We start from the raw sequence: 25014 nt of genomic DNA on the forward strand, positions 1-25014 counted from the left end.
CCAAACCTCTACGCAGAATTACACAGCTTCCCGGCCGAGCCCTGGAGCCCGAGCCAGCCGGCACGGGCCAGCCGCAGGCACTTCACTGGAGCCCAGAAGCCCCCGCACGCACTACAAGCCGGCTGCCGGGCAGACTCCTTCTTCTCACTCTGCAGGGCTCTCGGTGCCACGAGCGGAGCCAGGGCCTGGCCCCAGCAGGCCTGTGGGTGACACTCAGACCCTCCTCCGCGGATCTTTAGCCTCTTCCGGAAAAGGGCAGCTTCCTGGGGCAATGGCGCTCCATCCCTTTCGCACGCGACTACCCCTGCTGCCTCCCGGGGCCCTGGCTGCCCGGACGCGCCGGGTCTGCCCCGCTGGCTGAGCACAGCGCCGTGTCCCCATTGCTTGGTTTTCAATTACAACAGGGAACAAAAAAGGGCAAGATAAAATGACGGGTTTTACTGACTGCCACCCCCTCCAGTCCCAGCCCCCCCAGTCCTGCCCTCCCGGCCTGCTGCACCCCCTCCCATCCTGGCCCCGCCCGGCCCCCCCAGCCCCATCGCTGTCAATCCCCCAGTCCTGCCCTCCCGGCCTGCTGCACCCCCTCCCATCCTGGCCCCGCCCGGCCCCCCCAGCCCCATCGCTGTCAATCCCCCAGTCCTGTCCCCCCGGCCTGCTGCACCCCCTCCCATCCTGGCCCCGCCCGGCCCCCCCAGCCCCATCGCTGTCATTCCCCCAGTCCTGTCCCCCCGGCCTGCTGCACCCCCTCCCATCCTGGCCCCGCCCGGCCCCCCCAGCCCCATCGCTGTCAATCCCCCAGTCCTGCCCCCCTGGCCTGCTGCACCCCCTCCCATCCCGGCCCCGCCCCCCCAGCCCCATCGCTGTCATTCCCCCAGTCCTGTCCCCCCGGCCTGCTGCACCCCCTCCCATCCTGGCCCCGCCCGGCCCCCCCAGCCCCATCGCTGTCATTCCCCCAGTCCTGCCCCCCTGGCCTGCTGCACCCCCTCCCATCCCGGCCCCGCCTGGCCCCCCCAGCCCCATCGCTGTCAATCCCCCAGTCCTGCCCTCCCAGCCTGCTGCACCCCCTCCCATCCCAGCCCCGCCCGGCCCCCCCAGCCCCATCACTGTCATTCCCCCAGTCCTGCCCTCCCAGCCTGCTGCACCCCCTCCCATCCCAGCCCCGCCCGGCCCCCCCAGCCCCATCGCTGTCATTCCCCCAGTCCTGCCCTCCCGGCCTGCAGCACCCCCTCCCATCCCGGCCCCGCCCGGCCCCCCCAGCCCCATCGCTATCATTCCCCCAGTCCTGCCCTCCCGGCCTGCTGCACCCCCTCCCATCCCGGCCCCGCCTGGCCCCCCCAGCCCCATCGCTGTCATTCCCCCAGTCATGCCCCCCTGGCCTGCTGCACCCCCTCCCATCCCGGCCCTGCCCGGCCCCCCCAGCCCCATCGCTGTCAATCCCCCAGTCCTGCCCCCCTGGCCTGCTGCACCCCCTCCCATCCCGGCCCCGCCCGGCCCCCCCAGCCCCATCGCTGTCAATCCCCCAGTCCTGCCCCCCTGGCCTGCTGCACCCCCTCCCATCCCGGCCCCGCCCGGCCCCCCCAGCCCCATCGCTGTCATTCCCCCAGTCCTGCCCCCCTGGCCTGCTGCACCCCCTCCCATCCTGGCCCTGCCCGGCCCCCCCAGCCCCATCGCTGTCATTCCCCCAGTCCTGCCCTCCCGGCCTGCTGCACCCCCTCCCATCCCGGCCCCGCCTGGCCCCCCCAGCCCCATCGCTGTCATTCCCCCAGTCCTGCCCCCCTGGCCTGCTGCACCCCCTCCCATCCCGGCCCCGCCCGGCCCCCCCAGCCCCATCGCTGTCATTCCCCCAGTCCTGCCCCCCTGGCCTGCTGCACCCCCTCCCATCCCGGCCCCGCCCGGCCCCCCCAGCCCCATCGCTGTCATTCCCCCAGTCCTGCCCCCCTGGCCTGCTGCACCCCCTCCCATCCCGGCCCCGCCCGGCCCCCCCAGCCCCATCGCTGTCATTCACGCAGTCCTGCCCCCCCGGGCGCTGGAGAATCAAGCAGCACCCTGCAGCCGTGGTCACCATTGCTCGAAGAGAGAGCGGGAGCCAAGCGACAGGTGGAGAAACCACCACACCCCTCCTCCAGGCGGGCTCTGGCCTATAGCCTGGGCCGTGGGAGGGGCCTAACTGAAACAGACCCCGCCCATCAGACCCCTCCCTCCCCGCCAGGGGGCCACACCATGCAAGAGCCCCACCTCCCAGTATCACCCCACCGGCTGGCCAGTGTTCGTAAAGGCAGGTGTGGATTCTTCGCGGAGCGCCAGCTGCGTGAATCGTTCTTCCCGGGGACGCTTGGCTTTCACTGCATCCGGGTAGGTTCCCAGTCCTCCTGGTGACAGGGAAGCTCTTGGAAATGGAAATGAAAGGCTGAGAAGCCAAAAGGCAAGAGCCAGACCCCAAATCTATTACTGAAAACACATCTCTTGGGTTTTAAGCCAACCTGACTCGTGATTTCTGAATGGGGGTGCTGGCTGCGCTGGGGCGCTGCCGACTGCTTTCCGCTTCCAGCTTTCACCCCGGCGCCCGTTCCGCTGCCATCCCTCAGGACCCTCCGCGCGACTTCCGCCTCAGCAGTGCTCGGCACGCTCAGCATCAGGGCTGGCTGGAAGGTCCCTCTGCTCCTGCCGCCATCTTTCTGCTGGACCTTCGACAAGGGGCCATCCAAAATCCGTGAACCGCTGCTCGTCTCGGACCAGCGAAACGCTGGCTGCCTCTCCCCTGCGCTGTCAGCTGGGAAACGAAGGGAACGTCCCGGCCAGCGAGATCGGCCACACGCTGAGCAGTTGCGTGTGGGATCCAGGCTGCAGTGCTGGAGGCTTCTGGAACATTCTGTGGAGCAGCAGCTGTCGGGGCTCCTCAGTCACCCCCCCCCCAAGCACCTACTCTTGCTACGGCTCTGAGGAAGTCGGGCGGGAGGGCAAGGAACGTCAGTGAGGAGAGGCTCCTCTCGAAGGGCTCCAATTACCGGGAGAAGCCAACCTTCATTTTTACTTCAGCCGAGTGGACCAGGAGCAGGGCGGAGGATTCGCGGTGAACCGGGACAGAAACCCGCCAAAACAGACATCTGCACTGGACGTGAGGGCAAGCGCATTAGAGGCGACCCCACTTCTCGCGCCACCAAACGCCGCCTCAGCGAGCGGGGGAGCCCTGTGCCGAAAGCACAGAAATGGCTGCGGGGGGGGGGGGGGAGCTACGCAGCATTCTGTGGTGCCGAGGCCTCGCTGGACACGCTGCCAAGCGCACACGTCAACGCCCACACGCCACAGCCCCGTTCAGCGGCGCAGCCCTGCGGCAGTGATGGGCTGCCTCTGGGCTCCACCGATACGCCCCAAACGGTTGGTCTCTCAAACAGACTCGCTGTCCCTGGAGCTGAATGTGACGTGGACAAGACCAGACAGCCTAGTGGTCAGGGTGCAAATGGAAGGCAGGGGCCTCTTCGGACAGGAATTAGGGTGAGGGTGCAGGTGGCACCGTAGGCCCCGTATTCAATGCGGCCGATGATTGGGCCTGTCTCCCCTCACTCTCTGGACCAAAGTGAAGGATGCAATAAACAGCGTCTTCTCAGCCAGAGGGACCACAGGCATCGCCGGGCAGGACTGCCATCCCGCCGCCGAGGCACTGCCGGCATCAAAGGGAACGCTCCCGGGGAGGGGGCACACAGTGGCGTGTCCCAAGACAGTGGCCTCGGCACAGCCCACGCACTGCACTGGGGCTCACGCTCTGTAGCTGCCTGAAGGGCTTTGTAACCCAATGCCACTTACTCACCGGTCAGTTCTGGTGGTAGCGTGGCCAATCCACGGCTTCATCGTGGGCTTCAGTCAACGCGCTCACTGAACAAAAGTGCCCAGTTTGGTACCAACACGTAGCTCTCATTTGTATCTAATTTAGCTCTAGTGTACGCACTGTACAAGACAAACAAGGGTGGCAGTCACGCGCACAACGGTTTGGAAGTTTCACCTCCCCGAGGATGTTACTCTACGTACAAACATCCCCCTCTCGTTGGCGAGTGGTCGCTTCAGCTCCCATGGGGATCAGTCGGGGCCGGACGCAGTCCATCAACTGTCAGGGAACCGAGCATATGCCCGGCCTTCCCACTTCATTCTACACCTGCGCTCCGCTGAGTGTCTGAGCACTTCCCTGGGACTCGGTCGAGGCTTGACATCCCCAGAATTCCCTGGGGCGGTTGCCCCTCTGTCTTCGGCAGTGCCATTTCCGTGGCTGTACAGCGCTGCCGGCAGGACCGCTGAGAGGGAGAGGTTTGCGGAGATGTCTTGTTGATTTTTCCTTGGGAGGCCTCCTTCACACAACTGAACGGACACCTGCCAGCTTTATTTCTTCGAGTCATTCACCTGCCTCATCGCGGCAGCTGTTAATTGCTTGGGCCAAACAGACATATTGCTCGACTTCATCTATATGCTCTCCCTTGGCTATTCCTTGGGCTTTTGCCTGCGTTTCATATTCAGTCCAACCCAGCTGCTTTCTGTCTTGTGTTCTCACAGCGTTTTCTGTACTTTGGCTGTTCCTGACAAGCCACACAACGTGGTGTTGATAGCACTTAACAGTTCCAAAATTATCACACCCCAGAACACAAGGCTTGCTGCACAGCTACACCACAAGCTTGGGGCTTATGATCGGTGGACTAGACCTTCACGGATCCCGCCTCAATTAGCGCCGCGAAAGCGGGAAGACTCCAGAGAGACATGTGCCTTTCAACTGAACCTGCACCGCTTCGTGCTGGCCAGAACGCCATCCATCAACGCGATGGCCATCTGGACACCGACGCAGAGACCACTGATGGGAAACTCCACTTCAGAGACAAAGCAAATACAGATCGATGGTATCGTGCGCGCCCGTGGGCACAGCCAAACCTTATCAGACCATGAGCTGGAGAAGAAGTAACAGAAGCCAAGTCACTTATAACCAGGAAAAAGAAATTCCTGCCAGCCGTGGGACCGGGGCTAACGAGGGTCAATTGAATGGGCTATGCATGCCCCATACTAGCAGTGTGAAAGGCAGGGCAGGCTGGCTTCATAATGCGGCATCCAGTGCGTGGCTTTGTTCAAGCCCAGGGAAACAGGGCCCCACCCGCAGGTGAATACCAAGTCTGCGCTCGCTCTGTAACTGGCGGGTGAAATTCCTTTGTAGAATGGCTACTTGTAAATCCATGACAGAGCCCAGGCAGGTTAAAATGGTCCCTCACAGTCCACAACCAGACCCATGCCTCTGCACTAAAGAGTGATAAAGAGCAGCATGCTCCCGAGAGCGCTTCCCAACCACGCCCTCAACGATGTGCCAAACCCATCGGACCGTGAACTACGCCCACAAGGGCCGACCACACCTACCGGACTGGACGTGAGGCCTGACGCACAGGAGTCTCTATTGCAAACTGCAGACGCTGGCAAAGAACAAATGGAGAAATCTGCGGGAGGTGCCCTTGGTTCTGATGGGACACGCAGCCTCTTCAGCCCAGGCAAGACATCCGGCATCAAAATATCTGCCCACAAGACCAACACCACCAAGCTGAGGTCTGCAAGGAGGGAAATCGCAGCAGCTCTGGGTCCAGTCACTGTTTTCCTGTCTGCGGAGAAATGCAGCGATGCTGTCTCGATGGCAACTGACCTGGGCCACCCAGTGGGGCCGATGCAGGGCCTCTCTTCCATGCTGATGGAGCCACGAGAAGAACAGATGACAAACGAGAGCATCTGCTGGAAGCTCAAGCCAGGAGCTTGGGGAGTGGGCATCAGAGGAAGGATGGCTGGAGGCAAATTCCACTCAGCGATGAATTCGCTGCTGCTGACTTGAGGCAGCTCCTGGGAGCATGCCACAGAACTCGCTCGGTAACGCAAGCCGTGGCCAATACGACGGCAGGTGCTGTGAGGCCTGCAGAACAACAGTGCTGGCAGGAGCTTAGGCTGGATGCAAGAAATACCAGGTGCTTGTGTGACGTGGTGTTGGTACCTTGCTGGTTGCTAGGCTGGGGCTGCGGGTGACCCCCACTGGCTGCTGCCTGTACCACGGCCCAGCAGAGTAGCCGATGGGACAGGGAGGTGACCTGTTCGACCGGTTACCCCCCAGGGAGAGGAACAAAGGCGGAGTGCAGCCCCTGGCTGGGGGGCAGGGCTGGAAGTTGGGGAGTTTCTGGCTGGTATCGTGGAGGAGGCAGCCTAAGCAACAGGCTGGGATTTAGGGGCCCAGGCTCCCCCATCTCAAGGGGGCTGAGGCATCCTAGGCCTGCCCTGTAACCAGATTCCATCTGTGCTGAGCTGTATCCTGGAGGAGCAGTAAACTCCCTCTGTTCTACTGGCTGGTGGAGTCTGTTCATGCTGATACGATGGCAGTCGCTGTGAGCCCTGCAGAATGACAGTGCTGGCAGGAGCTTAGGCTGGATGCAAGAAATACCAGGTGCTTGGTATTAAGTTTCTACAGGGGGCATCTAACAAGCAGTCAGTCACCTGTAAAATTCCCCTGGGGATACAGGATTCAAAAGGCACCTGAGGCTGTAGGCTCACAGCCAAGCACACTTGTCTTCTCGCTGGAGTGAATTACCAAAGGGCATCGCCAGCAGAGCGGCTGAGGCAGCCAGAGATCGCACGGTGCTGCGGAGGAAACAGACACAGGGACGGTGGCCCGCACCGCACCTGCCCACACAGCTTTTCGGTCTCTCGGAGTCAGAGGAACCACAGGCGTCGGACACAGATTCCAAAGACGGAGCACACGGGTAGAACGTGCGCGAACCAGAGCGGCCACCGTTACCAGCAAACTGCAGCCCAGCTTCATGCTCCTGCAACCACTCCTGCTGCGCGCCCGCCCAATTGTCCCCACACGTTTCCCGCTGGGTTCCAATTGACGGGATGACCCTGCACCCCCCTGCATAACGCTGGCGAAACAAAGTGGCGACGGCCGCGTCAGAACGCCGGCCAGCCCGGGGGCAGCACTCGACAAGCCGCCTTCACAGATTTGTTTTGTAATGAACTTTAATTTAAAAAAAAAAAAGGGTTTCAATTGGCTGCAGCCTGTTCCCTGGGCCAGCTGGAATGCTCTGCCTCCCCCTCCCCTGCCCCCCAAAGCCGTCAGAGCAGAGCTTGCTGCGTGCGCTAGCCTAGCACGGAGGCAGGGGGAAGCAGCAGAATCCCACCCTAGGGAAGTGCCGGCAGAGCCAGGCTCTGGGTTTTGCTCCTGTGTTTGCATCTTGGGCCCACTCCGCAGGCCCAGGCATAAGCTGGCCGTTAACTCCCCAGGAGTGGGGGCAACGGATGTGCAAGCCCCTCTCTCCGGCCGGGGGGGCAGGCAGCAGCAAGGCCGTGGAGGTTTCCCCCAGGCAGTGTGTGTCAGCCTCAGCAGCCGGCCCCCGCCGCACACCCAGGGCCGGGCCGGCGTGAAGCGGCAGCGCGAAGGTAACCCGCAGTCCAAACAAAACGCCCTGCCTTATGTAAGAAACCACAGCGCCGTGCCGCCTGCCAGACAGCATAATGTGCCTCTTTGTGCGCGCGAGACAGAGCGGTGCGCACAGCGTGTCACTCGCCTCCCGCCCCAGCGCCGCAGCCGCCCTGATAGGAACCACATGCAGGAGCTGCCTCCAGCCACCTCCCAGCCCGTTATCTCACGGCCGGGAAACCCGCGTTAGCATGGAGCCCCCAAACGCTTCCCGCTCTGCCCCCAAACCCCACACGTGCCCTGCCTCCCTCCCAGCAACCCCCACGGCACTGAGTCGCAGCGCAAGGCCAGGCCGCACGGGGGCGGATTCTGGCAGCCTTCAGGCCACCTTCTGGTGTCCTGCACCCCTCGAGCAGACGCCCAGGCCCGGGCGCATGAGCCTCCGTTGAGCGCCCGGCTGTGCGAGACAGCCACCTGCGCCGAACGGGGCCCTGAGAACCCCACCTGAGCCCGGCCTCTGGAGTCCGCGTGGGAGTCGGGAGAGGCGCAGGCTCCGGGCACCAGGGGCACGGGGCGAGCAGAGACCCCTCAGCGCTCAGGCAGGGAGCAGGCGCAGGGGAGATCACCCAGGGGCCAAGGAAGGGGTGGGAAAGCCTCGGCTCCCAGAGCAGGCTGTCTAAGCCAGCGGGAGACATGGAGGCTCTCAGATGCACCTGCAAAGCAGGACAGGACCCAGAGCCCCACTAGCACCAGCGCGCCACACTCCTCCCCAGCCAGAACCTCCTCAGACCCGTCCCTCTCTTCCTCCGGCACCGCTGCCGGCTCCTCCGGCCGCAAGCCACTGGCCAGAGTCACTCCCGGCAGCGCCCCAATGGGCCAGGGCAGCCAGAAACGAGCCTCCCGAAAGCAGGGCCGAAGAGAAACCGCCTGCCCCACGAGCCCTTTGCACCCGCTGCGGCTCACGGACCTCCGCCTCCTCCTACCTCGCTTGAGCCAGGGCAGGCCCCTGGGGCGGCACGGCCGGTCTAGCCCCTCTGGGGGAAGGTCTCACACTCGTGCCCTACAAGTCTGGTTCCTGGTGTGCTCAGAGCCCCCAGACTCCACTCCTGCCCTCTGGGCACAGGCCAGGGGCTGCTCGCTCCAGCTGAGCCTGAGTCTGTCCCTCCGACCACCAGCCCAAGCACCAGGGCCTGGAGGCCTCTGGCCAGGGCACAGCCCACGCTGCAGCACGGCGGCCCCAAGGCCACCGGGCGCCACAGGCGGGGCAGCGCTGTGCCCATTCCTCCTCCCACCCCCCACAAAGAGCAGGCTGAATATTTGCCTCCCTCCCTGCAACACGCTGGATCCAGAGAGAGGGCCAGGAGCAGGCGCGCACCCTGAGCCCGCGCACAGATGGCAACGTCGCCCATCCTCAGAGTGGCCCACGGAGACCCGGGCGCTGGCCTGACGCCTCCCAGCGCCGCCCTGGTCACGAGCCAGACGCAGGCTGCCCGGCACCAGGAGAGAGACAAGGCCCGCGTCCACCTGGGGCGCGAGGAAGAGCTGTAGTCTGAGCAGCCAGAGGAATAAAGGCCTTTTTCAGCGCCCGGCCTCTTGCAGCTGCCTGGCGAGCGGCAGAGCTGAAGCCCTGAGAACAGTAACCCTCTCACACCCCACCCCGCCGCCCCCCGCTCGCCCTAATTACCTGTGACTGACACGCCAGCGAGGCCCCGACAAGGAAAACAAACAGCTCCCTTCACAGGAGATACGGGAGGCCACTTCCCCTCCAAAGCCCCTCTCGCTGCACGGCCCGGAGGGCCCGAACGGAAAGGTCCTGGAAACAGCGAGCGCGTCCGTGCAGCTGCCCCCCTGCCCCACGGGCCGGGCCATGGGCTTGCAGCTTTAGGCAAGCAGCAGTTCTCCTCGCAACACAATTCTGCTTCACCCAGAGCTGCCCCCGCCCCGTCCTGCCTGCAAGCACCCAGCCCGTCCCCCGCGGCGCTTCTGGGGAGCGGGTGTCCGCAGACGCGGGCGGCAGAGAGAGGCGCTGACAGGGCTCCCGCGGGGGCCGCGACGGCGGAACCGGGTCTCACGATTTTTCTTTCACGGGACAGGAGGAAGCCGAAAGCTCCCACGATTTTCTCCTCCCCGTGGTTGCCTGGAAGTCCGGGAGGGCCCGGGGCTGAGGAGAAGCCCAGGGACAGCGCTGTCCCCGGCTCCACGTCACACGCGCTGCGCCGGGTCAGACCCGCTGTGCAACCGCCAGTCTGGCAGGGGAGCGGGGCCCTGACGGTTATTTGGAAATCATTCAGGCCCTGCTCACCCCTCTGGATCCTGCGCGCCCTGGCACCCGCCGCCCGGCTCGGGGGCAGCTGCTCCTCCCCGGGGACCCGCCATTTGCCACCCGTAAGCCGCCGTGGCGCGAACCCTCCCCCCGCCTAGGAAATGGACGGTGACCCCGCCCAGCTGAGGGAGGAGCGGTCAGTGCCCAGGCGCGGCCCAACAGGGAACTGGTCCCCGGCCGGGCTCCGGCGGCTCAGGCTGGTGCTTGTCTGAGAAGCAGCCAAGGGCCCCTGGCTCCCACCAGCTGCTCCTGCAGGCTCAGAGCAGCAGCCCCCCTCCCTCGGGCTTGGCCGCCCTTCCCCTTCCCCATCCCACGGGCCACAGCCCACCCTGAGCGAGGCCCGGCGGGCGCAGAGCTTACCCGGGAGGCAGAGCGTCCAAGGTGGGTGCTGCAGCCAGAGGCGGCTGGGTGCCTGGGCCTGGGGCCGGCTGCTCTGGCTCTCCAGGGACGGCGGACGCAGGAGGGGTGGGGGCGGTGGAGCCGGGGGTCTCGCTCGGTGCTGCGGCGGGGGGCGAAGTCACTCCCACCGCGGCCCGCTCCTCTTCGGTGTCGGTGGTCCCCGCCAAGTCCCCATTCACTGGGAATGCAGAGGGCAGAGCGGTTAGGGCAGAGGGAGGGAGCTGGGCAGGCCTTGCCCCGACCTGCGCCTGGCCCCCTCTGGCGGGAGCAGAGGACTCCCCCCACGGCCATTCTCCCTGATGGCAACCGGCCTCCGCCCTGGCCTCCCAGGCAGCTGCGGCCCCTGCAAAGGAGCTTTGCTGCTCACCCACAGGTGGGGAGCGGAACGGGGCCCTCTCCTCTGCCAGTCGCTGCTCCGCCCGCACCTCCTGTCTGTGTTGGGACTGGGGGTCCCGGCGCTGTCGCCTGGCTCACCCTGGCACTTTTGATCTGAGGAAGTGGGTCTGGCCCATGCAAGCTCACCCCCTAATAAACCATCTTGTTAGTCTTTAAAGTGCTGCATAGTCCTGTCTTTTGTCCTGGCACTTTACAGCGCTGTAACTTGCTGTGCTGGGGATGGGGGTGTTTCTTCACACCCCTGAGCCAGGAAGTTCCAGCGCTGCAAGGGGCCCGTGTCGACTTAGCCTTCGTGTGAAGCATGCTTGTGAGGTAACCTTTTCAGTCTGCTGCCCGGCATTATCCGGGTGGTGTGAGGCAACGCTGTCTGTGAACCGACTCCCCTGCGTGGTGTTAGTACCACGTGTTCCACACCCATCGCCCTGGCCAAACGGCAGCCAGCTAACAGGCCCATCCCACACAAAGAAGCGTGTGCTCAATTTGCATCTAAGCAGTAAACGGAGTCATCAAGCAGGAAGGGAAACAAAGCCAGCCAGCAGGGACGGGCCTTCCTCGCACCCAGCTGGAAATACTGGTCAGGGGAGGGACAAACCCAGCAATGCCTCTCACCTCCTCCCCATCCTGGGCCCCGCTGCACCAGAAGAGATACAGGAAGTAGGTGCTGCACTACGGGGAAGGGTCCTGACCTCAGAGTTTGGGCAGCAAATGGCTAGAGCATGTGGTGCGAATCTTTGCTCTGCCTCAAATGGAATTGGTTCACGTAGGCCTTGAAACTTCATTCTCCTCGTATCCATTTCTGACTTTCACGCCTCACTCCTTGGGCTCACTTGAGATCCCCCTTTGCCGTTAATAAAAAACCCCTTTGTTTTAGTGGGTTATCTAATGCAGTGTGTTTGAACGGGACTGTCCGAGTAACTAGAGCCCGGTGCGGATACAAATTTTGTATCCACACCCGTAGCCGCAAAAACGAGCTGCAGATATTTCATCCACGTCCGCGGACGCCCACGGATATAAAGCAGATTTGCAGGGCTGAAGAACAATTGCCTAAGATAACACACTGGTCTATCATCCCACTAAAGGAATAACCCAGAGAGCACTGGCACGGGTCGGGGGACTGACCAACGGAGGACATACATGTCGGGGGAATCAGTCGTTCCAGGCTGGCGAAGCCAGTGAAAGCCGAGTGTGACTGGCAGGCTCCAGTCACACACAGACCCTCAGCAAGGCCCCGGAAGGCAGCTCCGGCTGCAGGGCTGAGGCGACCCCGCTCCGCACTGGTCTGTGGCACTAGCACAGTATGACTCGTATCATTTCTAATACACAGGACTAGTTTCCCATCACTGGGGGAACACGCCAGACCAGGCAGCCTCGTCTGCGGCGGGAGCTACTCTCGCCAGACATCTCAAAGCAGCAGGCCCAGGCAGCGCCTGCAAGAGGGGCTCCGTGGGCTGCCAACACCGGCTCAGAGGCCTTGGTGCACTGGGCAAGTTCTTCCAGCAGATTGGGAAAAACAAATGTAGTAGGGTGGCACTAGGGGGGGGAGGGGCACTGCCACCCCTACTTCTGCGCTGCTGCACATGGGGCGCGGCCTTCAGACCCGGGCTCCTGGCCAAGAGCCACCGCCTGCCTAGCCCCCGCGCTCTGAAGGCAGCGCCAAAGGGCAGATAACCCCCCCCCATAACCTTGTGACTCCTCACAACTCAGTTGTGGTCCAGGACCCAGTTTGAGGAGCACTGGCCCCCTGAGAAATCTGTTCTCACACAGGATAGCGGAACCCTTTTCCCAGGGCTGGGAATTCGGCGGGGCCCTAACCAAACGCCTGCACTGACCCTCCCCGGGCGCGTGAGGGGGACCTGATACCGGACCAGGACCCGGGCACTCGGCTGCAGCGCAGACAGGCCGGCCGGGGAAGTGATGTGAACACACGTGGCTTCCCAAGAGTCCGGGCAGGAGGGGTCAGGGAAGCCTGGCTCTTCGGAACAGAAGGCGCTGGCCATTGCTGGGGCAGGTCTAGCCTGGGCCATGCGGGGCAGCCCGGAGGAGCGCAGTGAAGTGCTGCTGGAGACCCTCAGCCCCGGGCCGCACGTCCAGGGTTTCACGAACTCCGAGGCCCCCAGCCTGTCGCCCCAGAGAGCCTTGGGGCAGCAGGTTTTCATCTTGCCCCGCGAGCGCCACAGGCCCAGTGCGACAAGCTAGGCCTGTCGGGTGCCGCGCTTCACCTGCGCCGGTGGCTGGGCCCGGACTCTTGACTTGCTGCCGGTGGCGAACCTGGGTGCTGGGGCTTTGGTCTCCGGTCCCTCTGCTCGGCCTGGCCCCTCCAGCTGCGGGTCTGTGATTCCTGCGGGAGAACCACACCCACGGGTCAGAGATCAGGCTGCCTCCGAAGGACACTCCTCTGCCCCTTCCGCCTGGGCCCATGCGGGGGCCACAGGCTTCCCTCCCTCCAGGAGCGCCAGCGAGGCACGGTGCCATGCGCCAAGTGCCCCGCCACTGTCCCCCAGAGCACCCGCCGCCCAGCAGCCACGCCCCGTCTCCACTCCACACCTCCGGGGGGCGCTCACGAACAGCCCGCCTCCTGGGAAACGCTTGGCCCTCGGGCTCCTCCCAGGCCCGTGTCTGGGCCACGCAGCTCGGGCCAGCCCCGCCCCCCCCGGGCACCAGTCGCGTTGCTGGGCCGGAGCCACTCCCCTCCCCAGAGCTCGTCCCAGCGTGGGGAGAGGCCCTCGCACCAAGCCGGGGGGCGTGGGGGGAGGGAAAAGCAATGGGTGGGGCCCGGCCGAATTCCTGGGCCATTTGGGTCCACGTCTGTTTCCTGACTTCAGCCAGTGAAATCGGGTGGAATCGTAGGGCCCGACCCAGAAAGGAGCCGGGGGCTGCAAGGTGCTGGCGGGGGCTGCGTACCGCTACCCTCCTTCTGCACAGCTGCTGGCAGGGCGCCGCGTCAGAGCCGGGCTGCACAACCCCTGCTCTCTCTCCACTGCTCAGCACCAAAGGCCGCGCAGCAGCAAGGGTGGCAAAACCATGAGCCCCCCCCACTCCCTTTTGGGTCATGACCCCCAACCCGAGAAACAGTCTCCCCCCCGCCCCGAAATCTGTCTAGTCCAGGGTGGAAGGCCAGATTTCACAGGCCATGATGCATTTTGCCTGGCTGCGAAGTTGACACTGGACTCGCACTGCCGGCCACCCCAGGCAGGAGTGGGCAGGCGGCTGGGGGCCGGATCCTGGCAGGGACCCTCAGACTCGCTGCTCACAGACGGGAGGGGCTGGCACAGGGCGGGCAGCATTCTGCCCGCGGCTTGGAGCGCACGGCTGGCCCATCCCACATGCAGCGCTGCACCCAGCCTGTCCCGAGCAGGGACGGGGCAGCCCGAGGCTGGGGTGACCAACCGGGGAGGGGACGCGGGTGGATCTGAACAGGGATGGGAGAGCAGCGGCCAGCCAGGCTCTCGGGTGGGAGAGGTCCGAGCCCAGAACCACAGCGACCGAGCAGGCCAGAGGGCTAAATGGGGTTTGCTTAGTCTGGGGGGGGCACACAAGAGGGTGTTACGAAGAGGAGGGAGATGACTGTTCTGACAGGGCTGCGAGGAGACGGGCAGGGCGCAACGGGCTTAGCTGCAGCACGGGGGCCAAGCGCGGAACAAAGTGCCTGGGGGTTAAGGGCCGGTTGGACGCGCTGCCAGGGACGGCCCAGACCGCTGTTTCTCACCCTGTTTATAAATTACTCGCTCTTCTAAATAAACACACAACTAAAGAAATCCAGAGCTGCCCCCAGGCCCTACCAGTTTCAGACACACACACTAATCGCGGCCAGGCGGGCGAGGACATTTGTGGGTGTAAAAGGGACAAAGCGCTGGGAACTTCACACACAAACTCAGTTTCCTCCAAATGTCGGTGGCGTGGACGTGCCCCAACGTCTCTGGAGTGGCCGGAAGGGTCCGTGCACCACGGGGGGAGAAACGCCGCTCTAGGCTTGCTCTGGGTGGGGCCTGGCCCAGAAACCCGCTCCAGGCCCTGCCCAGTCCCCCATCCAGGAGGCTCATAGGGGACTAAACGGACGGGGAAGGGGCTTGCCAGCGGGGCGCTCGGCACCACCCCACGGCGAGCTCTGCTGGGGAGGGGCCTGGGCTTTCGCACTGCACCCGTCCCCTCGGCAGCTGCTGGGCGAGGCTGGGGGCAGGGTGCAAAGGGGGATCCAAGAGGAAGGCTCCACAGCGTGGCCTACGCCAGCCCCGGGATTTGCCTGATTGCAGCTCAAGACGGAAAGTTTGGGGCCCCTCTGCACGGGGCCTTGGGGGTCTCGGGCCCCCGGACGACCTGCCCGGTCCCTGCTCCTGGCTGTCCATGCGGCAGGCAACACGCACGCTCGCCCTGCTGCCGCCCTGCCAACACTGCCGGGCGGGTTATGGGGCACATGCAAATGACTTGCAAATATGCAAATAATCTCACTGCGTAGCGCTCGGAAAAGTCTTTCAACATGGCAGCTGGGCTGGGGGGCAGCAGCGAATGTTCAGGCTGATCGGCTTCCTCCCCAGGCTTCAGCAGCCCCCCCGCGCGCCTGCGAGACCCGGGCCAACATGCTCGGCACAGGCGCCTGCGGAAGAGCCCGTCACACAGCGAGCCGGGCTCTGCGAGGGAGCTTCATTCCACACAGAGGGCTGGGCCGCGGCAGGCGCAGACAGAAGCCTGCTCCTTCCCGCACAGGGGCCGAGACGCCCCAGGCCCCCCACGCACTCGCATCATGCCCCTGACAGGGAGACAAACCACCGCGAAGCTGGGCACGCCCCTTGACAGACGGCAGGGCAGCTGCACGTGGGCTGCAAGACGGGAGACCGCACGGACTGGGCACCCGGCAAAGGAGAAGCCAGTTTCTCAGGGCAGCAAAGCCCCACTGGCCAGCCAAGAGAGAGGCAGGGACTCAGGACAGGGTGCGCCCAAAGCCACAGACCTCTCCGCCCTCTGCCCCGGCCCCTGGGGGAGAAAGGGCCGAGCCAGGCCTCCCCGGTTCTACCGCGGTCTCCACTCCTGGCCTGCAGCGAGAGCTCAGGAAAGGCCTGTCTCCACGCCGACCGGCAACAGGGGTCCTGTGTGCTACGGCGTCGCTCTCCTGCCAGCGCCTGGCGCCCGGCCACTCCCACGGGCTCAGCGAACATGGAGCAGCGGCAGGCCGCAGCGCGCCGCACCCCGGGCTCTCCGGCCGCTCTTGCTGGGAAGCAGGGAGCTGGCCACGGCAGTTACCCAGCCACGAGGGAGAGAGAGACCCAAGCCAAGTGAGGCTCCGGCAGAGCGAAACGCTGGCAGCTTCCCCCCTTCCTAAGCGAGCCGTAGCCCTGGGCGGCACAGAGCTCTGTGCTGGCCACCGGGAGCACCCTGCGGCCCTGTCCTAGGGGCACGGCCCTTCCCCGCTCTGCCTCAGCCGGGCACTGAGCTCCTCGGAGACAGGACCCCTGCCCCGCCTGGCAGCTCCGGCTGCAGGCCGTGTGGGCGCAGGGGCAGAGCCTCTTCCCAGGGCAGAGCAGCCTGGGCCCCCAGCAGGGTAAAGCTGGGGGAGCGACGGGAAACACTGACTCATGGAAACCGCCTGGCATGCAGAGGCCGCGCCCCGCACCTGGCCCAACAGCCCCCTCGTCCCACCTCCGGGATGGGGCAGAGTAACCAGGACTCCCCCGGCTGGCTCCGGCATCTCCGGGCCACAGGGCCGTGCACGGCTCCCAGCCCAGCCCCGCTGAAGCAGCCACTTGTGCAGGGAGGGTGAAGAGCGGAGAAAAAAGGCTGGTTTATCCCAGACAAGCCATCGCCTTAAAAGGGCAAAACCCTCCAGCCGGCTGGCCCTGCAGCACGGAGCTGGGATGGGGAGGGCGGCCTGCCAGCCGCAGGGCCAGGGCAGTACGCTGGCACCCACGACCGCGGCCAGTCGCCCTGCGGGGAGCCGCCAAGCGCGCCGGGTCGGGGAGGGGCAGAACCTGCTTGTTAGTGAGACGAGACGGCGCCGCTCAGCAGCCGGGGGGCGGGACCCACTGCTGACCAGCCAGGAGCCCTTCCATGGGGCAGCCTTGGAGAAGCAGCCTGGGGCCTCTCTCAGCAGGGCAGATGCAGGATGGGGGCTTGTGACCTCTTGCTGGAGGGGGATGCGCCAACCCCGGTGCCTGAGAAACCTGCCTCTGCCAGCCGAGCCTGGCCCCAGTCGCGCTGGGAAGGCGGGAGTGCCGTGCAGACAAGGCGGCGCTAACGCTGACACTGCCAGCCGTCTGGGGGGTCCCTGCCCCGAGGGGCACTCTCCCTGCTCCCCAGGCGAGTCACGGCCCTCCCAAAGCCAGGTGAGATCCAGGAGCAGGCAGCCCGAGGCGCAGGCTGGGCCCGTCTCCATCCAGACAGGCGCATGCAGCCGAGTCTGGAACCTGGCAGGGTGCGGGGCTGCCAGCAGGCCCCCTAAATTAGCCAGGCCAGCTGCTCTGCCCTCCTCAGAGCACGCCCACGTGGGCGCTGCCCTTTAACAGAGGCCTGGGCACAGAGCGGGGCCGCGTGGGGCAGGCAGCTGGGAGCTGACCCCTACGATAGGAGGGGAACATGGGGCAGCCCCCGGGGGCAGGCGAGGCCCCGGCCACACTGCGCCAGAGCATGGGAGCTGCGCTGGCTCTCACCCCGGCTGGACACATCCCTGCCCCTCTCCCTGTCGGGCTGCTGCCCTGGAGCTCAGAGAGAGCAGGGCACCCGGCCCAGCCAGGCGTTAGGGCTCAGTGCGTCCAGGCCCCTCTGGGAAGCCCCTCCCCCCGCCTTCACCCCTCTGAGCACAGAGCACAGCCCCAGGCCTCCGCGTGGGGATGCAGAGGCCACACTAACCCCAGCGCCCGCAGAATGCAGCTGCAGGAGACAGACGGGTACGTGTGCTCGGGCCGGGCACGGGGGGCTGTAGGGCCAGGCGGCTCCAGCGTGCCCTGTGCCGGGGCTGGAAAACAGCCTGCGGCCCGCAGCCCCCACCTGGAACGCTCAGCTGGGAAATTCCTCGGGTCCCCGTGAAAGCGGGGGAGGCGGCGACAGGAGCAGAGCCGGGCGGGGAGCAGCACGTCCCGGGAGAGGCGAGGGGACCCCGCGGGAAAGGAGGCAGAGGCTGGGGCGGGCAGAGCGCACGGACGGAGCAGCAGGGCCGGGCTGCAAACTAGGGATGTGAAATACGGGTCAATCGGCCAGTCGAGCAACCTCATGGATTCTGATTGGCTACTCGACTGTTCTATCATCCCGGGGGCGGGGCCGGCAGCCAGTGCGCTCCGGCTCCCTCCCGAGGAGCCCCCGGCTACCTGAGCTGCTGCCTCTGGATCTGTGCGAGGGGCCGGGCGGGAGCTGGTCCGCGAAGGGAGCCAGTGTAAAAAGCAGCTCCCCACGCAGCCCGGCTGCCTGTCTCCCAGCGCTGCTCCCTCTGATACAGAAGCAGCGGTTGGGGGGGAGCAGCTCTTAGCTCCTGGATCCTGCACGAGCCAGAACGGAGCCAGGCTGCCTGCCTGCCCAGCTCCTACCACTTCAAACGCAGAGCTGCAGCGCGAGCCAGGACTGAGCCGGGCGGCTGGGCCAGCCTGCAATAAATCTACTGGGGGGAGGGGGAAACGGGGGAGATGCGGGTCGTCTGTAGCATTAACTGAGATGCTTTTGCTTCTCGGTTAATCGACTGCACTTCCACCCTGTGCAGAGCCCAGAACCGGGGCGGGTGCCCGACGCCAGGCTCTGGAGCAGAGGCCAGCGTTCAGCAGACTGGCTGTCCGGACGGGGCTCCCCGACTCCCCAGCCGAGCAGGGCTCACACGCAGAAAGCCCCGTCTCCTTCTCGTGCCCCCGCAGAGCCGGGAGCCTCTCGCCGTCAGCCCCGCGCCCGTCTCCAACTCCCGCCGGGAACGCGCCAGCCGGCAGCGCCGCCCCAGGTCCCAGCCCGGCGCCCACAGCTCTGCGGGCCCTTCCGCGGCCGTCTGCCCCGGGGAGCCCTGTGCCGTGCAGGCGCCGGGCCCACATGCTGCACCGCACGGCACTCAGCACACGGGGCCAGGCAAGGGCTCAGGGCGAGCGGACGGACCAGCCCTCGGGAAACAGGGACACAAAGCTGGGCCGGCCTGAGGAGCCCTGGGGGACCCAGAACGGGTGATGCGAGCGGCGTGCCCGTGGCCAGGTGACATCGCGCGCCCGCCACCCGCCCCTTCCCCTCCCGGCAGCCACGGCGCGGCACTCCCCCCCCCCCCCACAAGGTTTGCAGTCCCCCCCCACACACACCCGCCAGCACCACTGACTGGCCCTTTCTTCTCTCCTCACACAGCTACCTGTGGAATTTCACACCCTGCCCCCAGCTCCCGGCCCTGGGCACCAGCTGTGTGGGGGAGGGAAAGGAAGCCCTGGCCCCAGCCGCTCCCTGGAGGAGACAGGCCGAAAGACTGGCCCCTTTATTCGCAGCCGGCTGGGAGGGAGGTCTCCCCCCGGAGAGACCCCCTGGCATGCAGCCAGCTGCTGTGCCGCACACGTCCCCGCCCTGGAACGCAGCAGGCACCGGCGCCCGACACAGGGTGGGGAGAGGAGCCCTGCCCTGAGCTCAGACTAACGCGGGGGGCAGGGTGTGGGGCCCCAGCTGGAATGTGGGGAGCGGCTGCCCCCCCTTTAAGGGTGCTCATGCAGATCCGAGGGCAAAGCCAGCGGCACAGCCCCCCGGCTGGCAGAGGAGAGCACGTCACGCCAGCACTCGGCGGCCCACGCAGCCCCAGCCTCCGGGGGCACGGACCCGACGAGCGGGGTGCAGCAGGGTGCTACACGCCCAGGCGCTGGCCTGAGAGGAGAGCGCTAACGGCCGGGGCGACGGAGGCCTGCAGGCCGGGGCTGGGTGCAGAGCGAGCGGGGACGCGGGGCTCAGCCGGAGCCAAGAACAGGCACCCGAGGGAGCGCGTCTCACCCGCCGGCAGCCTGCGGCCCTGCCAGCCGTGGAGAAGGAGCACGCAGCACCGGGGCGGAGAACCAGCCCGGCTCAGGAAGTCTCCAGCCACGCTCGGCCAAGTGCAGTACCCCTGGGGGCAGACAGGGCCAGGAGCGGCCCACCCACCGGCAGCAAAGCAGTGGAGAGACGGGCCCAGTCCTCGGCCTGCCCCCGGGAGCTGCACCCGCAGGGCCGCCGGGAAGGAGCTGAGCCCAAGGACACGGAGAGCTGGCCCGGAGGGAGGCATCCCCAGGGATGGTCCGGATGGTGCTCGGGGCTGCCGCGAGGCAGGGACTGGACCTGACGACCGCTTGAGGGCCCTGCCAGGCCGAGCGTCCTGTGTCTGTAGGAAACGCAGCCCGGCTGCCCTCTGCCAAGGGGCCTCCAGCCTCCCCCGGGGACCCAAAGGCTGCACACGAGATCCCGGGCCCGCAGGGCTCGGCCCAGGTCTGCTCGCAGGCCCAGAGGAGCAGCCCTTCCGCGGCACCTCTCTGCCCGCCAGCAGAACGCCCCTCGGCCTCCGCGGGCAGCCACGCGGCCGGGCCAGCCCTGGGCAGCAGGGGAGAGCGGAGCCGCGTCGCCCCAGGGCCCCCCTGCGGCCTGGCCGGGCCTGGCCACCGAGGGCGAGAAAAACACCCACGACGGCGGCACCAGTGGGGCCTCCGCTGCTGCCCGCAGCAATTCTGGGGGGCGGGGGCCGGGGAGCTGGGCGCTGCACAAAGGAGGAGAGACAAAGCGGCACCTCAGAGGCCAAGGCGCTCACAGGCCCAGGCCGGGCGAAGGGCCGGGCACGGCGAGAAACACGGGGCAGCCCCCACGCGGGGCCTTAGAATAAGCCCAGTTCTCCCCCCCAGCAGCCTCCTGACGCCTCCGCCTGCCCCCTCTACCTCTCCGCCCCCCCCGCCAGGCAGCCTCCTAACGCCTCCGCCTGCCCCCTCTACCCCTCCGCCCCCCCAGGCAGCCTCCTGACGCCTCCGTCTGCCCCCCCCCGCCAGGCAGCCTCCTGCCCCCCCGCCTGCCCCCCCCCCGCCAGGCAGCCTCCTGACGCCTCCACCTGCCCCCCCCCGCCAGGCAGCCTCCTGACGCCTCCGCCTGCCCCCCCCCCCGCCAGGCAGCCTCCTGACGCCTCCGCCTGCCCCCCCCCCCGCCAGGCAGCCTCCTGACGCCTCCGCCTGCCCCCCCCGCCAGGCAGCCTCCTGACGCCTCCGCCTGCCCCCCCCCGCCAGGCAGCCTCCTGACGCCTCCGCCTGCCCCCCCCCCCCCGCCAGGCAGCCTCCTGACGCCTCCGCCTGCCCCCCCCCGCCAGGCAGCCTCCTGACGCCTCCGCCTGCCCCCCCCCGCCAGGCAGCCTCCTGACGCCTCCGCCTGCCCCCCCCCCCCCGCCAGGCAGCCTCCTGACGCCTCCGCCTGCCCCCCCCCGCCAGGCAGCCTCCTGACGCCTCCGCCTGCCCCCCCCCCCGCCAGGCAGCCTCCTGACGCCTCCGCCTGCCCCCCCCCGCCAGGCAGCCTCCTGACGCCTCCGCCTGCCCCCTCTACCCCTCCGCCCCCCCCGCCAGGCAGCCTCCTGACACCTCCGCCTGCCCCCTCTACCTCTCCGCCCCCCCCAGGCAGCCTCCTGACGCCTCCGCCTGCCCCCCCCGCCAGGCAGCCTCCTGACGCCTCCGCCTGCCCCCTCTACCTCTCCGCCCCCCCCAGGCAGCCTCCTGACGCCTCCGCCTGCCCCCTCTACCTCTCCGCCCCCCCCTCCAGGCAGCCTCCTGATGCCTCCCCTTGCCCCCCCCCGCCAGGCAGCCTCCTGACACCTCCGCCTGCCCCCTCTACCTCTCCGCCCCCCCCAGGCAGCCTCCTGACGCCTCCGCCTGCCCCCTCTACCCCTCTGCCCCCCCTCCAGGCAGCCTCCTGACACTTCCGCCTGCCCCCTCTACCCCTCTGCCCCCCCTCCAGGCAGCCTCCTGACACCTCCGCCTGCCCCCTCTACCCCTCTGCCCCCCCTCCAGGCAGCCTCCTGACACCTCCGCCTGCCCCCTCTACCCCTCTGCCCCCCCTCCAGGCAGCCTCCTGACACCTCCGCCTGCCCCCTCTACCCCTCTGCCCCCCCTCCAGGCAGCCTCCTGACACCTCCGCCTGCCCCCTCTACCTCTCCGCCCCCCCCTCCAGGCAGCCTCCTGATGCCTCCACCTGCCCCCCCCCCGGCCAGGCAGCCTCCTGACGCCTCCACCTGCCCCCCCACTCCCTGCAGCCAAGCAGCCTCCCGGCCTCCCCCTTCACCTGCCTCCCCCTCCCACTCCTCCCCGCCAGGCAACATCCCGGCCTCCCCCTCCGCCTGCCCCCCCCACGCAATATCCCGGCCTCCCCCTCCACCTGCCTTCCCCGCCCACTCCTCCCCACCAGGCAGCCTCCCCGCCTCCTCCCCTCCCCCGCTCCATGAACCAGCCCTGCCAGCTCCCATTGAGGGACGCCAGCGAGGGGCCCTTACCTGGATCTGCCGCCAAAGCAGTTTGTGCTGGGGGGCTGGTGTCTGCTCTCGGTGGGAGGCGCCACGGCGCCGGGCTCCCTCCCAGGCACCTGGAGGCCTGGACACAAAGGGGGAAGAGCAGGGAGGAGTGAGCGGCGGCTGAGCCGGGGGCTGCGGGTGATGCCGGGGAGGGACCAGCCCAGCACGCTGGGATGCCGGGACGCCTGCCCCTCCTGCCGCCAACTCCCTGCAAATGCACCTGGCACGCTGGCCCGGCCCCCGCGAGGCACAGCACCTGCTGGAGGTGTCCCGGGGCCGCCGCACGGGGCCCGCAGGGCACTTGGGAAAGCGCTAACGCCGGCACAACTGGGCTGCTTTCCACAGCGCCCCTCGTCCCAGCCTCGGGCCCCCGGCGGCTCCAGGGCCCCCCCCCACAGCTCTCGGGCCACCCCGGACGATGGCTTCTCGCTCTCCTCCTCGATAGCAGCCCGGCTTTGAGCCCAGCACCCTGGGTGGGAAACGCCCCAGCCCACGCAGAATCCTGCCATGCCAGGCAGCCTTGCTCCTGTCCGGAGGGGGGTCAGACAGCGGGTTATTGCGTGAATCTTAGCGGTTCCATGACTATTCAATAGTCCCGGGGGGGGGCAGCCAGTGCGCTCCAGCCCCACTCCTTGGGAGCCCCTGCCAGCCTGTGCTGCTGCCTCTGAATCAGAGGCAGCAGTGTGGGCTGCCAGGCAGGAGCTGGTCCGCGAGGGGAGCCAGTTTAAAACCCAGCCCCCCTCGCGGGCCGGCTGCCTGGGATGCCGAATCTGACCCAGAGGCAGCAGCGCACGGTGGTAGCAGGCCCTGTCCGCGGGGAGCTGCTTGATGGGACGCGGGGAGCAGCCTCTGTGCGCAGGGAGCGCGGATCCTCCCCCCCCCCCACGGACACAGGCTGCTTCACAGCAGCCCCCTCTGCCCCCCAGCGCGGCTACCTCTGAGAGAAGCAGCAGTGCAGGGAGGGGGAGCAGGCAGCACTGTGAGGCTGGTGCTGGGGGGGGACTGTTTTAAGCCAGCTCCCCCCCAGCACTGGCTCCTGGCTCCCACTGTCACTGCCTCTGCAAGAGGCTGCAAGGGGAGGGGCAGGGCAGGGCGGGGGGCACAGAGCCAGCAGTCAGGGAGAGCTGCTACAGACACCTGCTCCCCGCAGGGACTGGGGATCGGATCCCACCCGCCCCAGGCCGATCGGGGGAAGGGCTTGTATGCCAGCTCCTGTCCCCCGCTGGGTCTAACATGGGGGGGAAGGAGGGAGCAGTCGACAGGTTAACCGAGTCGTCGCCCGCTTGCTGACATGTCAGGCCCTGAGACGCCCCCGTCTGCCCAGGCAGGGAGGGGGGTCGGTGATGCCCTGATCTCAGACACACCCACTCACTGCTGCTCCCCGCCAAGACGGGATCTGCCAGGCGCCCTGCCACCCCGCGCCCTCCCCCCACGGAGCCCGAGGCCCGGCTGGCCAGGCTTGCACAGCACAACGCTGGCAGCCTGGAGCCCCGGAGAGATGGGGCGGGAGCCGCGGGGGCTGGCAGAGACAGGGCGGGCCCCGAGAGAGGGCGGGCAGAGACGGGACGGGGGCCGCGGGGGCCGGCAGAGACGGGAGGGGGGTCGCGGGGGCTGGCAGAGACGGGAGGGGGGCCGCGGGGGCCGGCAGAGACAGGGCGGGCCCCGAGAGAGGGCGGGCAGAGACGGGACGGGGGCCGTGGGAGCTGGCAGAGACAGGGCGGGCCCCGAGAGAGGGCGGGCAGAGACGGGACGGGGGCCGCGGGGGCCGGCAGAGACGGGAGGGGGGCCGCGGGGGCCGGCAGAGACGGGAGGGGGGCCGCGGGGGCCGGCAGAGACGGGAGGGGGGCCGCGGGGGCCGGCAGAGACGGGAGGGGGGCCGCGGGGGCCGGCAGAGATGGGGCGGGGGCCGCGGGGGCCAGCAGAGATGGGGCGGGGGCCGCGGGGGCCAGCAGAGATGGGGCGGAGGCCGTGGGGGCCGGCAGAGACGGGAGGGGGGCCCCGAGAGAGGGCGGGCAGAGATGGGGCGGGGGCCGCGGGGGCCGGCAGAGACGGGAGGGGGGCCGCGGGAGCCAGCAGAGATGGGGCAGGGGCCGCGGGGGCCGGCAGAGACGGGAGGGGGGCCGTGGAGGCCGGCAGAGATGGGGCGGGGGCCGTGGGGGCCGGCAGAGACGGGAGGGGGGCCACGGGGGCCAGCAGAGATGGGGCGGGGGCCGCGGGGGCCGGCAGAGACGGGGGGGGGCCGCGGGGGCCGGCAGAGACGGGACGGGGGCCGCGGGGGCCGGCAGAGATGGGAGGGGGGCCGCGGGGGCCGGCAGAGACGGGAGGGGGGCCGCGGGGGCCGGCAGAGACGGGAGGGGGGCCGCGGGGGCCGGCAGAGACGGGAGGGGGCCGCGGGGGCCGGCAGAGACGGGACGGGGGCCGCGGGGGCCGGCAGAGATGGGGCGGGGGCCGGCAGAGATGGGAGGGGGGCCGCGGGGGCTGGCAGAGACGGGAGGGGGCCGCGGGGGCCGGCAGAGACGGGAGGGGGGCCGCGGGGGCCGGCAGAGATGGGGCGGGGGCCGCGGGGGCCGGCAGAGACGGGAGGGGGGGCCGCGGGGGCCGGCAGAGACGGGAGGGGGGCCGCGGGGGCCGGCAGAGACGGGAGGGGGCCGCGGGGGCCGGCAGAGACGGGACGGGGGCCGCGGGGGCCGGCAGAGATGGGGCGGGGGCCGGCAGAGATGGGAGGGGGGCCGCGGGGGCTGGCAGAGACGGGAGGGGGCCGCGGGGGCCGGCAGAGACGGGAGGGGGGCCGCGGGGGCCGGCAGAGATGGGGCGGGGGCCGCGGGGGGCCGGCAGAGATGGGAGGGGGGCCGCGGGGGCCGGCAGAGACGGGAGGGGGGCCGCGGGGGCCGGCAGAGACGGGCGGGGGCCGCGGGGGCCGGCAGAGATGGGAGGGGGCCGCGGGGGCCGGCAGAGATGGGGCGGGGGCCGCGGGGGCCGGCAGAGATGGGAGGGGGGCCGCGGGGGCCGGCAGAGACGGGAGGGGGGCCGCGGGGGCCGGCAGAGACGGGA

General features: G+C 68.1%; 1 protein-coding gene across 1 annotated transcript in view; it reads right to left on the reverse strand.

The window, feature by feature from the left end:
- Window positions 1-25014, reverse strand: part of WWP2 (WW domain containing E3 ubiquitin protein ligase 2) — a 76371-nt gene that overhangs the window by 31132 nt on the left and 20225 nt on the right. Inside the window, exons 6-8 of the mRNA XM_075939767.1 lie at window positions 21946-22042; window positions 12752-12870; window positions 10098-10314 (exon numbers count right to left, since the gene is read on the reverse strand). Of these exons, the coding sequence (XP_075795882.1) occupies window positions 10098-10314; window positions 12752-12870; window positions 21946-22042 (433 nt within the window). The remainder of the gene's footprint in view (window positions 1-10097; window positions 10315-12751; window positions 12871-21945; window positions 22043-25014) is intronic.

This window comes from Pelodiscus sinensis, chromosome 12 (assembly GCF_049634645.1).
Source record: "Pelodiscus sinensis isolate JC-2024 chromosome 12, ASM4963464v1, whole genome shotgun sequence".
In the NCBI taxonomy this organism is placed as follows: Eukaryota; Metazoa; Chordata; order Testudines; family Trionychidae; genus Pelodiscus; species Pelodiscus sinensis.